The 16,140-nt window shown below is 35.1% G+C and overlaps 1 protein-coding gene across 1 annotated transcript; it reads right to left on the reverse strand.

The window, feature by feature from the left end:
• Positions 1–1,496: 1,496 nt before the first annotated feature.
• Positions 1,497–15,829, reverse strand: atg9b (autophagy related 9B). Its single transcript, XM_084399469.1, has 15 exons — positions 15,745–15,829; positions 15,106–15,256; positions 14,947–14,994; positions 14,615–14,675; positions 14,348–14,518; positions 11,661–11,802; positions 10,470–11,218; positions 8,934–9,087; positions 7,166–7,345; positions 6,805–7,050; positions 5,244–5,482; positions 5,056–5,158; positions 4,917–4,971; positions 3,445–3,610; positions 1,497–3,291 (listed from the first exon to the last, which is right to left on the reverse strand). The coding sequence occupies exons 2-14, from the start codon at positions 15,212–15,214 to the stop codon at positions 3,459–3,461; spliced, it is 2,409 nt and encodes an 802-aa protein (XP_084255595.1). The 5' UTR covers positions 15,215–15,256; positions 15,745–15,829; the 3' UTR covers positions 1,497–3,291; positions 3,445–3,458.
• Between the last annotated feature and the right edge of the window lie 311 nt (positions 15,830–16,140).

A 16,140-nucleotide genomic window follows, 5' to 3' on the forward strand; every position in this document is an offset into this window, starting at 1 on the left:
TAACCATCTCTTAACATGTTGTTTGTCTGTTGATTCTGTGTAATATCTATTTATATGGTGATGTTATTGTTGACTAAATCGATTGTTTTCGGTCATTGAAATAAAGCTAAAATAAAATACAAATATTAGATGGAAAGACTTAAACTTGTTTCAGTTTATAGCCAAACATTTTGCCATTTTTAAATAATTTTAGCAAATTACTAAAACTGAAATAAAACAGCTATACAAATCTAAAACATAATTAAAATGACAAACTAACCCTAAGCACATACAATTACTAACTTAAATTAAAATTGAAACTGAAAATATATAAATAGCCAATTCGAAATATTAAGAAATACTATAATCATATATAAATATTAGATGAAAACAAACTTATTTTAGTTGATTGCCAAAAAAGCTAATTACTAAAAATAAAAAATAAACTAACCCCACTAAATTGATGAAATAATAAACTGAAAATATAAAAATAAAAGCCAATTCAAAATATAAATATAATAATTATATACAAGTATTAAACACTTTAAACTTGGGTCACTTTATTCCCAAGGCAACAATCCTAATTTTTGTTTGAGTATTTTGTAATTTTTTAATTAAATACATTTCTTTTTGTAAATTACTAAACCTGAAATTAAAATAAAAGCTATTGTGAGACTGAAAATACTGGTTGGGGCCTGGTCCAATGAGACAAAGGGCACTGCTGGCTAATTAACATTCGACCTCCCCCATACAACCTCACTTCCTCTCACAACAACTAAGAACTCACACAAGAACATGGTTTAATGTGAATGTTTATCATTGACTGTTATGTTTTTGGTGTCATTTGAAATGTCTCAAAGTGAGTGGTACAGATATCTCATATCCAGATAGATAAAATAAAAGGAAATAAGGTTTAGAGAAGTTTAGAGAAAACTGGTTCAGAGCCATTTGAGGGTGGTCTCCCCCATCCCCCATGTCACCTGGTCAAGAGAGAATAAAGGAAGGTGTCTCAGGTAGGCTACAAGTTGGGTAAGATTATTTGGTGTAACCAATGTATAACCATGTTCTAGATATTTGAATTGATCTCTGATATCTGAAATATTAAATTGTTAAATGTGATGATTCTAACTGATTTTGACATTGTTCATTTAATGGTTAAAAGGAATAGTCATACATTCGCTCACTTTTAGTGAGGCACAGATGTTATTAAAACCTTTCATTTATGGAGTCAGATGAAGTAACGAGTAAATGCATATGATCAATGTATTACAAATTTAACCAACCAATACTTTGTATGAGTGAGGACAGAACACGTGATAACCTTCCCCGTGTATTGGCGAACCGGCAATTGGAACAATATATCGGGCCTTACACTATACAAATCTAAAATAATAATGACAAAACTAACCCTAAACACCTAAAATTACTAACTGAAAATATTAAGAAATACCATAATCACATAAAAGTAATACTAAAATAGCACTGGCGCCTGAAATGATCAACCAAGACAGCAAATACAGGTTTTGGTGTGGTTTATTTTTTTTTTGATAGTGTTATTTCGATCAGACAAAACAAGTCAAAATCCCAACAAAAAGAGACAAATATCGAAACAAATTAAATATACAAATATATAGCACCTGGCACAGTCCGACCCCAGACTGTTTAAACAGAACTTTAAGATAACAGAGCTGTAAAACAAAGTGTTTCACTAGCGCAGTTCAGTCTTGTGTGGAAAAAAAAACCCCAGAATCCCATAACACTGCAAACTGCGTCTGCGATAGCTTCTTCCTGATTGTGTTCGTTCAATAACGTCACACCCACACAAATAAATACTGTACATATGCGGTCTTAAGGTACACTGGGAGGTATTTCGGTGGGTATGATATCGATGCCGTTACCCTTATAAACTACTCTCTAACATCCATTTACTGCAGTATTTCAAGTAGGTGATTTCTGAAAGCTCGTTATATGCCATGTGTAAACTGTCAGAAAGCCCTCAGGCTCTCGTGATGCTGATATATTACAGAGGCGAACCTTTTGAGAACACATTCATTAAAAACTATTTGTTCTATGGCGGTTTCTAGTTTAATAACGGATTGAACTCTTTTACCGTAGGCACCACACAAAAATCTTAACCTTTCACGGACTCGGACACGAGACATTAACTGCTCGAACGGGGACACGGCTTGAAGGATCTTCTGTCAGATGTGTAATATTTAGTTCATCACACTGGAAGAGACTGTTATCGGTTGGGTACAAAGTACAAATCCCAAACCAATCGTAAAAAACGTGACGCCATTAACGGCTGCAAAATGATTTTGTCAGTTTAACCTATTTTTTTACTTTTTGAGTGGTTAAAAATGTTGTTTACAAGTTGAGAAATAATATTTAAATGGATCTGACCTGTGACTAATGTCTGGCTTTATAAAAAAAAATCCTATCATTTTATTAATTTAAATATGTTTTCGACATTCACTCGAGCTTGTTTCATTCTTATAGCATTAGCATAATTTAAATGATAACAAAAATCATTTAATGCAGTCATATGATCATCTAAAGATTAAAACAAGCACATTTGTCAGTGTTCACGCGCTCATGACAGACTGACTTTTTAATTTGAACTCTATTCCCCTGCAAATCAAACTCTTTTTTGGTAAAATTTGATGAATTTTATTGCTAAAATCTTTTTTTCATGTTTAAATGTTACATTTTATTAAGATCTGTCAAAACTTTTGTTTCATTTAAATGAAACTAGGCAAAATTATCCTTAATTCTATATATTATATTTTCTTTAAGGAAAAAAAAATGATAATTTTATATTGAATAGTATGTTTTTCTTATGAGGCAACTGGGATGATTTTACATTCAGTGAAGTTTCCTCTGTCCGCCGGTGCTGTAACGCTAAAGTGAAACTAGCAATCCTACGATAAAAGGATGTTTTCATCCCTCAAAACCGAGGCGGCGCGGAGAAAGTAACTTGCCCTAACCCAAATGAATCAAACATTGCATGAGAAAAAATGAAATGGAAATAAATACTGTAAAACAAGTGTTATCCTGTCGTGTCATAAACAAAACAAACACACACACACACACGTACACAGCAGTCGTAAATGTAAATGTAATGATGCGAGGATGGAGGGAAAGTGGCAGACATACTCTTGCAGTCCATTACATCAGTTCCTCTGAACTGGAAGACGGTGTGTCCAGAGAACCCAACGGCCCCTGGAACGGCATGCTTGGTGTGGCGTCCCAGCATGCTTTATCAAAAGGTTTTCAAAGCAAGGCCACAACTCCCAGAAATCAACACAAAACCTGCAAAAAACAAAGAGATGTTAACCATTAGCAATATGGAGTTTGATTCATTTTGCACTTTATAAAGTAGTTTGAGTCAAAAGTCTAATATGGAGTGCTATATCAATATAATACGGTATGAGCGATGTCGTCGATGTGTGAAAGGCACCGTACAGGTTGAAGGCACTTCAGCTGCTCCCTCTGCTGGTCTGATCTGGCACAGGGTTGATGTTTATCTCTTCCTCGTCCCCCCGCTCCTCCTCTTCCTCTTCAGCCCAGCCACCCAGACGGACAGAAGTGGGCGACTCCAAGGTGACCGTCTGTGTCTCGGGACCTTGAGCTGAGAGAAAGAGGCGGCTCATGATGCTTTTATACCAGAGTTATACCATGAGCAGGTCTCTCAAATCACTGATTACCCCAAAGATTCAACATTTGATATCATAGACCCGTTGACAGCTTATTCTGGCTAAGACTTATTGACTGAATAACTTTGACCAGACACAATCTGAAAATGTATTTATTAGTCCCATTCTCTAAGAGCACTTTATAATGAGGTTAAATTCGGGAGTATTAGTTAATGCATTCTGTATCATGAACTAGGAATAAAAAAACACTTTTACAGCATTTATTTATATATATATATATATATATATATATATAAAATGTGTGTTTGTGTGTAATTTCTACATATGCTAATACATTAACATTACAAGTTGTATAAATTGACAATATATGTGCTGTTTTAATTCATTTATGATTCAGATTTATTAAATATTATTTAAAAAAAGAAAAAAAATCTAAAATGTATCAAATTCTAATAATAATAATAATAATAATAATGATTTTAAACATGAAATTAGATTAATAAGTGCTGTAAAAAGTATTGTTGATGAGTTTGATTCCTAATGCTTATAAATGTATTCTTATTGCAAAGTGTTAGAATATTGTAAAGTAAGTTTTTAGAGAATATTGCTAATTAATGTTTATTAATTACCCCATTCCCTAGTATAAAGGTTGCATTTTACAATAAGGTTAAATTTGTCAACATTAGCCAATGCATTTGGTATCAGGAACTAGCAAAAATAATAATATAGCTTTTATTTTTTAGAAGTTAACGTTAATTTCTATATTTGCTAACACATTGTTAACATTGAGTTGTTTAAAATGCTAAACAATAAGATGTATAATAGTAATATTGATCATGAATTAACAATAAAAATTTTTTTTAAAGCATAAGATGAACATATATTAAAAGATGCTGTAAATGATTGTTTGTTTGATACCAAATGCATTAATGCTAGGAAAAGTAACCATATTGTAAAGTGTCCTCAAACATTTGTCAATTATATTTCAAATACATTTTTCACCGTGACTTCGTCTGCCTTCGGCACATGTGAAATATATTTTTCTCACCAAATCTCTTATCATTCTCATCTTTAATAAAAGCATTGGGCGGCACTAGTGTGATGGGGATGATGCTTTCAGGTGCCGCCGAAGAGCGATATTTAAATTCTAATTAAATCTTACTTGATTCTTTTTAGTGTTGTTAATTTGACTAATTACTCGACATGGCCACCACTATCTGATGCGCTCTGAAAAATCCATTTTTGTTCAGACTGTTGGTAAGGCGACTCTGGTTCACTCACCACTGTTGGCGCTCAGGTCCCTCATTGGCACATGCTGGGTCTTCTGCTGATGCACCTGAGGGAAAGACCAAAAACCACCATGAAGGGTTGTTATTAATATTTGAGTATATTAGGGCCACTGCGAGAAGCGTGTACTCACCTCATGCATGTATATAGCGTGCAGGCTCATCTCGGCTGATGCAAACTCTGACACCAGGGCTGAATGAGACTGGCTGAGCATCTTGGAGTCACTAGCGGACATGCTAAAAAAAAGGTAACATGGATAACTTCAGTCTTACACAGATCTGAATGATTTAGACACAAATTGCGAGGTTTTAAGACGGCTACCTGTCGGCCACAGTGTGGTCGCTGTAGTACATGAGGCCGTCGTGCGGCTGTCGGGATGGTAGAAGTGAGTGTGAGCGGGATCGTCCTGTGTGGGGCTGCTGGGACGACGAGAGGGACGCCAGGACGCTAGCCGCGGCTGAAGCCGCACTGCTCGGAGCGATGAAGCGCCGGTTCCTTCCAGGCAGTCCAGAGGCAGTCAGTACAGGGTGAGCCAACACACTGGCTAACAGGTTATCAGGCTGAAGAACAAAAATAATGCAAAACACATGCATCTCATTGAGGGATGTGAAAAATGAGCTGGCAGATGTAACCCTGCAGACACAGATGGCTGAAGTCTGGATTATGATCTGTGAAATAACCAATCTGGCAGCGAGTGCAGAAACAATGCAGAGGCAAAAAATTAAATGTCAATATTTCTTGTCTTTCCTGGCAGGTTTTTTAATATCCTGAACGCCACAGGAAATGTTTGTTTTTTTCCCTTTCGGAATGGAGTGTTTCTAAGTGTGTCCCACTCAATAAATAAAATAAATCTCTACTCTGTAGGTTTAACCACTGAACTGCCGAAACTAGACTGTAAAATACAGAGCAGAGCACAGCACAATGTTTACCTCATATTGCTGTATTGATATTCCTACCCCAAAAATCATTATTTTCAAAAATCATAACATTTTCCCGGGGGGGGGACTCATTAAAATTAAGTTTGTAAAAAGACAAAACCGAAGCTTTAGGTAAACACAGGTTGTTGTTTTTTTTATAGAAATAACTATTTAATAACATTATATTGTTGTTGATAATAATAATAATTATTATTGTTTACACTACTGTTCAAAAGTTTGGGGTCAGTAAGTTATTTTACATTGTAACAGTTAATTAACTGCAGCCTTGGTGAGCATAAGAGACTTCAAAAATCTTTTGAACGGTATGTTTTTATCTTAAATATCATAGTAAGTATCCTGTGAAATAGAAATATGATTTCGCATGATTTATCAATTATTTACAAAAAAGTAATATTTTTAGATATAAAACAAATTTTTTAATGTATTTATATAATTTTTTTGTAGCTTTTAAATAGTTTAAAAAAATGCTATTTTAAAAAAAAAAGATAATTGTTTTTGCAATTAAGCAGTTTTGCCATCTAATCTCAATCCCTCATTATAATAATAATACTCATTCTCATTATTGCAGTATATATATATATTGTAAGTGTTTATATAAATTGTAAAGTATTTATAAATCAGGTCAATATTTATTGCCTCTAATATATGCTGTTTTAAGTTTTTAAAAAATCATTGTGCTTAATACTCTTAAAAATAATGTCACAATGCAAAGAAAAAAAAAAAATCCTAAAATATCTCTTATTTTTGTACAGTAAGTGTGTTTTAAGGTGAAATATAACCTTGGACAAGATCTGTGAGATGCAAGATGTAATCAAATCCTGATGCATACAGTTCTGCCCTACATGTGTTGTGAATGCCGTTTAGAAAAAGCTGCATTGATTGGAACATGATAGGGATCCTAATACAGTCTAAGGCAGTGGTGAACATGATCAAGTGTGCCTCACCCCAGTGCCGGACTCATTGGACAGCAGCGAGGTACAGAGAGGAGCCTCGGACAGCAGCAGCTGAGGAGACGGTCCCGTCTGAGCGTCCTGTTGCACCTTCTCCATCAGGTGACTGATGAACACTGAGCTCTCCTGCGGGGGCTGCCAGCGAGGGTTTTTGATGGTGAAGTGCATCAGAGAAAGCTCCGTCTTGCCGTTCTCAGCCTGCTGGTACACCGAGGCCTCCGTCTGGCCTTCAGACATCCACTGAGCGAGAGGGGGGGAGAAATCAAACATCTGGGTTTGCACCATGAAGCTTTACCCACCGAATTACTGCAAGCTGCATGTCCAAACACGCATGTGATCTTTGATGTGCAGTTACCTGTGGATTGCCATGGCGCCTGATGTCCATCTGGGCGAACGAGCAAATGTCTCCCACCCCTGCCACATCGACGGTGAAGTTACGGAAGAAGTCGATGATTTCTAAAGACTTGCTCCGCAGGGGGAAGATGAGGATGAAGGGGGTGATTATGGGACTGAGAAGCTCCTCCAAGATAAAGACCTGCAGGACAGGCGCACGAAAATGAGAGAAACTCAGTGAGTGGAACTCCTAAAAACAGCTGCACAGGTGTGAAACAGATGCAAATCTAAAGAACAGGTGTGCAAAATCAGACAAACAGGTGCAGAGTGGTTGGGTATCATTTCACACTTGAAAGAACTGAAAACTCAACTGTTCCTGTGGTAAACCATCAGCCTTACTCGGTTTCAGCTGTCAGACATCGCGTATTTTGTCTCTCTGTATTATAAAAGTAAGATCAGGACTAAAAAGTCAAGTCCAGACTATTGATATTATTTGAATCATTTGTTTTCACCATAATAAATACTTAAATAATTTATATATAGGCTAATTTCAACAACCATGCTATTTAAATAATTAATTTTTTATAATTTAGTCATGTTTGTTTTTCTGTCTTTTAGTATATGCTACCTAAGAGGTTTTTTTTAACTATTAAATATTATTTAGACCCATTTATACCATATGCAAACACGTATACTTGATTTCATAAAGACATGTTTTCTAAATCAAATTATTAGCTAGTGATTGTACTAAAGCCTACATAAAATATTTAAATAATAATTCATTTAATTTGTATCAACTTCAAATTAGCGGTGTATCCTCTTTATATTCATTATTGGAAAATAAATAAAGGAAAACATTTTCAATTTGAATGTATTTGTATAACACTTTTCATATTAACTATAATTCCAAAGGGTACATTTTTGTTCTGTTATTGTGAAGAAACCTTTGGGTAATTGTGTGATCCTCTCTATGAAAAATCAATAAAAAAATATTTTTTTAAATATATAATTCCAAAGCAACTGCAGAAAATAGTGCCATACAACTAGTGGACGAGCTAAAAGTGACAACAGTAAGAAAAGCACACAACAAACTAAAAACTATTCTTAAACATGTACTTTACTTATTTTTTTTATTTTCATTGTTCTTTTTTTTTCTGAGAAAAATATATTCATATGCACTTTCAAAATAACATTTGTAATTGTTTAAAGTTTGAAAACCCCTGTATTCATTCATTAATTTAATCACTTATTTATTTACTGCGTACATTATGCATACAGTACAGTACAAAAGATTTTTTAAATGTTTTTGAAGAAGTCTCTTATGAGCACCAAGGCAGCATTTATTTGATCAAAAATACAGTAAAAACAGTAATATTGTGATATTACAATTTAAAATAAGTCTTTTATACATTAAATAATATATTTTAAATATTTCATTTTAAATTATGTAAGTCTTCAGTGTCACGTGGTCCTTCTAATATGGTGATTTGCTGCTCAAGAAACATTTATTCTCATTATGGAAACCGTGATAATTTTTTTCTGAATTCTTTGATGAATAAAAAGTTCAAAAGCACAGTATTTATTAGAAACAGAAACCATTTGTAACAGAAATGTCGTTATTATCACTTCTGATCAATTCAATGTGTCGTTGCTGAATAAAAGTATTAATTTCTTTAAAAAGAAAACTTGCCAAACCCCCAATTTTTTAACGGTACTGTATATTAATGAATGAATGAACAAAAGGCATAATATCTAACAACAATGATCTGACAATGTCATGCAGTTCTCACCGCTTTATACTGGAAAAGCTGTGCCAACTCATCCCGGGTCTCGCTCTTGTTGGCGTTGCCCTTCCAGTGGTCGGGCATGTAGTGAATGTGGGCCAGGACACACTGAAGCAACTGTTCAGGACACCACACCATATGTTCATCTGGAATAAACGACCTGTAAGAGATTCAGATGGCGTTACTGAAGACCAGGTCAGATTAACAGGTGCTGAGAGTGCTCAGGACAGAATTACAATGCTTAGGTGGAACAAGGTCAGCAGAACACACGAGACAGCACTTGTTCTTTGACCTGACGCCAGCTGGGAAGAGCTGCGGAGAGCAATTGTCTTTTACTTTACGTACTTGGACCAATATGTTTTGTGTCAAGGTGCACAGCAGTAATCATTTTACACATTAGCTCGGACGGACCTGCCTCGTTGTCTACATGGGCAGCATCTTTAGCTAAATGAACCTCACAAGTAGCCTCACCTTTGCCTGACGACACAAGGTCTGGGCTCTTTAGCCACTGCAATTGCCCAAGGACCAGCCACTTATTCAGCGGCTTGACTTACAGGTAAACCATTCACAGCTTTGTCATGTTTAGGAGAGTCTAAATGCGGCTACAATAACAGAACTAATTTCTTGGACACATGATTCATGTTTACCTGCATATGCCGCAGATATTCCCTTCTCAGTGAAGTACTTCACCTGATCTTCCATTTACAATGTCACAACTAAGAAAAGAAAATCACTCAGGAATCTAAAAGATCGGCCAAGCTTGGAAAATAGTACTTTTCCCATATCCATAAACATGTGAACACATATGTTTTTAACTAAATGCCTCAAACTCTTAAAAACACTTTAAAAAACTACATTTTTAAGCCATTATCTTCACAAATATTTTCCGTTCTCACAAAAATAAATGAAAGTTTAATAGATTTTTTTATATATATATATATATATATAATAAAAATGATGACGCACATAAAATATTACTAAAAGTTATGAACTTAAGTTAAAATGAAAACTGAAAATATAAAAATAAAAGCTATTAACAAATACTATAATAGCATAAATAATGCTAAAATAACACTGTTTTAGAACCACCACTTCTTGGATGATTTCTTTCAAAGAGCAGTGCATTATGGGATTGCATTTTCTGAGATGGAGACTTTTGGCTTAAAAGAAGGCGCCTTAAAAGGCAACATAAATGTTGTAGCCTACCTTTAAGAACAGTCTGTCTATGACAACTAGAAATGATTGTATATTTTGTAAATAATACAAGCTATTTATTGTCTTCACAATCTAATAATACCTGGATTTGATTCATATGAAAACAAACAACCCTCAAAACATTTAATAAATACAATTTGATCAATTCAAGGTGGTCTATAGCTGGTCTAACTGGTTTTCTTTTAGCAAAGATACTGTACTGTACATCTTATTTGATTTATTATTGTGTACTATGAGTATTGTTTGCTCTTACAAATGTATTTTCGCCTGGTCCTTGTACAGTAGGTCACGTCTGCTAGATGAATGAATGCAAAAGTCTTGCCGTACCTGGTGATGGTGATGACCACGCCAAGTACGGTGATGGCCGTGAGGATGTGTTGCACGGTCAGCACGTCTTCATCGTACACCGTCAGAGCGATGAGCACAGCGAACACCGAGCCGGAGAAGAAAGCCACGTTCTTGGCCAGCACCGCCAACATAGGAGAAACAAAGACATTCATGTACTTGGCGGCGGGTTTGTACCCACGGCCCATCCTGCCTTGCAGCTCGTGATCCAGCTCGTTGAAGTGGCGCAGGTAGAGCCGGCCGTACAGCGACCAGCGCCGGGCCCCCAGACTCCCCGGCTCCCGCTTGATGACCTCAGCGTAGCTAAAGAACGCATACAGCACCTGCCACACCAGCACGAAGGGGCACAGCAGCAGATTGACCAGCCCCGTCAACAGTATGACGCGGCTCAGCTGCTTGGCGAGGTCCTGCCGGTTTGCCGCCCGTTTGTATTTAGGATGCAAGCTCCATTTGTTCTGGAAGAGTGAGAGAGGTCCCCAGAACAGAATGAGCTCAAAGTTGTATTTTAGGCCCTGCGTGAGGAAAATCATGTCGCCGAAGAAGGGCGCACGCAGTCTGACGGGCAGCAGGGACTTGTTGATCATGGCCACCGTGTAGTTTTTAAAGCGCAGGATGCGGTGGTAGATGTCCAGTTCGGAAAGTTCACGCTTCTGGACACACATGGGATGCTCGCGCTGCAGGTGAATCAAACGCCCCTGAACTTCTTGCCATGTAAAGTTGCACAACTCATCCTACCATTCATAAAAACACAAAACAGTGTTTGGATAAGTAGTGTAACAGAAAATATTTATAATTCGTCAAATTATTTACAAAAAATAATTAAATGTACTTATTAAATTATATAAATATTCATATTTAGGTGTGAAAAATGTGGTTAATAGTGTGCTTATTCATTTAAAGATAAATTTGACAACCTTTTATAGATTAGTTTTAGATTAATCTGCACTTTGTTCATCGTTTTATGATTATTAATATACATGCAGTTTTATGACTTCATTAACTGAGAGACAACATGGAGTATTTGTACTTTTAAAAATTCATTTATCACACCATCGGACCACTAAATTGATAACAAATGTAAAAAGAATTATGTAAAAACAGACACAGCATGTTACATTTGCACTTTAATCTAAAATCTTGTTGTTTGATCAACTTATGTAACGCGTCTCTTACCATCTGTATTTTCAGAGCTTTAATATAAAACTGCCGGATCTCCCAGTAGCTGAGGACGTTAAAGATCACCTTCACAAGCCGATAGAGCCAGAAAATGGCCGCCATTATCAGGAGAAAGATGATCCAGCTGTTTCCTTGAATCCTGATTGAGGAATAAAGATCATCACTATTATGATTTGACAGCAGATGATTATGGGATTGCTCATGGTTTGTTATAAGTTGCGCATATAAATTATATATAATATCTATAAAATCTATCCTACCATTCAAAAATTGAGTTTTGATTCAGCAAGGATGCATTAAATTGATCAAAAGTTACAGAAAATGTATAAATGTTACAAAAGATTTATAATTCAAATAAATGCTGTTATCTTGAGAGAGAAAAAATTCGCAACCGTTTTCAACACTGATAATATTAAGAAATGTTTCTTCAGCTCTAAATCGGCATATTAGAATGATTTCTGAAGGATCATGTGACACTAAAGACTGGAGTAATGATGAAAATGTAGCTTTGATCACAAGAATAATTACATTTTTAAATATATTCAAATAGAAATTATTTAAATTTGTAATTATATAATATGTCACAAGTGTACTGTTTTTACAGGTGAGCATAAGAGACTTCTTTCAAAAATGTTAGAGATGATTTGTGAGCGCAAACGTTTGTGGCTTGAATAACTAATACTCTCTTTCCAAACGCAGTTAGTTGCAAAACAGAATGAAAGCAGATATCGCAAATAATATGACCAACCAAATGAGAATGTTTGGCAAGTCTTAATTACTTTACGAAAGCACAAGATGTTCCTGAATGAAGTGCGTCAACTGTGATATTAATATGTTTGTGTTGCATATCTGAGTCTGTAAACAACACATTTGTGAACTGATTTATACTTCTTCTGACTATCTGTCTAAGGTGTCCATGATAAGAGGTACCCTACTACCAAGTAAAAATCCACTGCCAAAAGGACCAAAACATGGCACACTCGGTTTCTATTTAAAACACATGAGCTCTACGTAATACGTTTCAGTATCATCTACGGTCACAGAAATAGAATAACAGGTTCTGAGGAGCAGATCATCCCAACGGGTGCTTGTTTACAGCCTGCTTATTTTGGAGCCACTGTCTGAGAAGTAGGAAACCAATCAGTTCCAGGTTTTGAATGACGCGTGACGCAATCAAAACAGCATTCTCACCCAGAGCTCCAGGGCACGTTTGAATACAGGCAACTATGAAAGTCCAGCTTAGACGTGACAGGAAAACCGCAATAATAAATCAACGTACAACTTTGAAAACTTTATACGTGATAAACCTTGATTGGTCCAAAAATAAACCTAGAGTGGTGCATTATGATGAAGTTCACAAGCAATATGAAAATATCTGCAAACTGGACTGTTACAATGCAGGTTGTAAAAAGTTTAAAACCTAAAACCTGTTTTTTATTCTAAACTAGGGCTTGTCACTAACGATTACTTTGGTAATCAAGTAATCGGTCAATTATGTTGACAATTAATCGCGTAAACCGATAAATTGAGGTGAACAATAGCTCATGACTATGGAAGCTTGTTTCCGCCACAGAATAAAACATTTTAAGAGATAATTGCGACTTTTTATCTCACAATTGCGAGTTTACATCTCGCAATTCTGACTTTATAATACGCAATTGGGAGATATAAAGTCAGATTTGCATGATATAAAGTCGCAATTGCGTGTTATAAAGTCAGAATTGTGAGATAAACTATTCTGAGGTAAAAAAAAAAAAAAAAAAAAGTCCGTCTTTTTTTTCCCCTTAGAATTGGACTTTATATCTCACAATTCTGAGAAAATATGTCAGAATTGCGAAATATAAACTCGCAATTGCGTGTTATAAAGTCAGAATTGCGTGATATAAAGTCGCAATTGCGAGAAAAAAAGTCAGAATTCTGACTTTATAACACGCAATTGCGACTTTATTTCATGCAATTCTGACTTTGTATCTCGCAATTCTGAGAAATAAAGTCAGAATTGCGAGATGTAAACTCACAATTGTGAGATAAAAAGTCGCAATTATCATTTACATTTTTTTATTTTGTGGCGGAAACAAGCTTCCATACATGACAGCCCTATTCTGAACTTTGCTTGATTCAGTGAAAATACTAATTTTGACTGTAAACTGAACTGTAAAAGATTTTCTGTATAAATAAAACATATTTGAAATTGGGTCAGTGCTATTTTAATATTATTTATACACCATCATAGTATTTATTTTTATATTTTCATTTTCAGTAGTTTTATTATGCTCTTATTATTTTTTTTTATATATTTCTATTTAGTTCTAATTTATTTACTTTTAATCATTTTAGTACTTCAACTGAATATTATTTTATTTCAACATTTCTACTTTTTACAAGTTTGAGTGCAAAGTTTTTTTAATCTAATATTTATTTATTTTATTATAGCTTTATTCCAAGAACACTCAAGTGTTGTAGTCAAAGATGTAATTAATTCATTGATTGATTAATAATATCAGTGTAAATAAAGACTGATTTTGTTGTAATTGTTCAATTATGAATTGTCGTGTATTCCTAAATAAATAAACTAAACAAACATATAAAATTCTGTGTAACCACAGATTTCTACAAGCGAAGTCAATTTCAATTGGCAATAGCAGGACGTTCAGCATCTCTGTATAAACCGGACACACACTGACCTCTCAGTGCACTGCTCGCTGGGTAAAATAGCATCAGGAAGGGTGACCTTGTTCCTGTCCAGAGGACCGAGGCTCTGACCCGTGTGGTTGACCACTCGGTTGGCAAAGAGAACATCATATTCCACACAGTTGAAGAGGAAAGTTGTAAACGTGACCACAAACAGGAATTGCCTGGAAATGGAAAATGCAAAAGCAGACATGATTAGTTCTTAAGTGATATCCAAACCTGCCATAAAGAATTAAAGAAAAAGAACAAATATGACTTACACAAGCTCAAAAAATTCTGATAACACCATACAGGCGAATCCATTCTTCTGATGAAAATGATATATGTGAGCATGTTGATTAAGGCCTCTTGCATTCCAATAAAAGTTGACACAGTTTTAAAGAATTACAGCTTTGTTAAGCTTTAATGTAGCCTGAGCGTAACAAAATATCAATGCCTAATGATGAATAGAGGCAGTGTGCTCTCATGAAAAAGAGAAAATGACACCGGGACAGTGCTGGGAGATTCATGCATTGACAAAAGTGCCAATTTTTCCATTCAGCCTATGAAATGTATGTCAATAATATGGCAAAATGTAATCTTTTTTTAAAGGATATTCTTGTGAAGAAATTGTCGAGGTTCTTGATATGATGCCATGGGTCTGCAATGTAACAAAGACATAATTCAAATGACAAAAAAGTATTTTATTATACATATTAGACACCTGCTATTAACTTGTCATACTGTATATGACACAGTGAACGATACTTACCCCCTCTGCCCTCTGAAACATGGATGAGTAAATCTTCCTCTCCTGGGGGTGAGTCTTCATCACAGTCTTCTATCCGATGATACTCTTGGTACGTTTCAAAACCAGCCATCGTGTTTTACATTCTACCTCTGTATAATATTCACCTTAGGTCCTGAACAACAGGTATGATGATAGTGGGATTAGTTATGACAATTTACTACAAACAGATCTCTAACACCATAAACAAGTGCAATACCAGCTCAAACTGACCAAGTTCACTACTCACGAGACTGTTATTGTCTCTATTTTCCTGACTAAACCCCAACCACATGTTCAGTTTATGTACAGTTGAGTCATGGACAGACTTGATTGCATCATTACAAACAGACAAAGACACATGTTGTCATTATAAATCACGATGCAACGATTATTAATGACAACATAACGGATCATTAGATTAAACCATTTTTTATGAAGTGTCTGCTAACAGGGGTGAGTTTAACAGATGACCACCACACATCAACCTCATCCTGGCAAAACTGCTCATTATTTGCTTATATCGTCTGTTTTTTTGTCTAGTTGAGATTTTATTACTGAAAACATTTCTATTAAAAGAAAACTGAAATGATTTAAATATGTAAAGCGCAAAATGAGCCTCACCATCCGAGCAAAGATGATCCTCGCCTTTGCTCTTCACAACAAAAACAGATATGACAACAAATATCGCCTGTCGTCACTTTGGTTTCTATTAGCGTCACTTCCGTGACTTTTATTCGCTACATGTAATGCAAAATACAAAAATAGACCATTTAAAATATTGTCTGCATGTATTAATACATTATTACCCTTTATAACCGATAATAAAATATAAAATGTTTATTTAAATACAATTCTGAAGAAATGAAAGCGAACACCGTTCATCAAACATACACACATTTCAGACTAAAATAAATACCAAATAAAACAAAAGCCAAGTTATTAAAAATAACCACATTGATATAATGCCAAATTGTCATAAACATTCCACTATTTATGTATGTAAAAAGTTCAATAAAA

The sequence above is a fragment of the Rutilus rutilus genome, assembly GCF_951802725.1.
Source record: "Rutilus rutilus genome assembly, chromosome: 24".
Lineage (NCBI taxonomy): Eukaryota > Metazoa > Chordata > Actinopteri > Cypriniformes > Leuciscidae > Rutilus > Rutilus rutilus.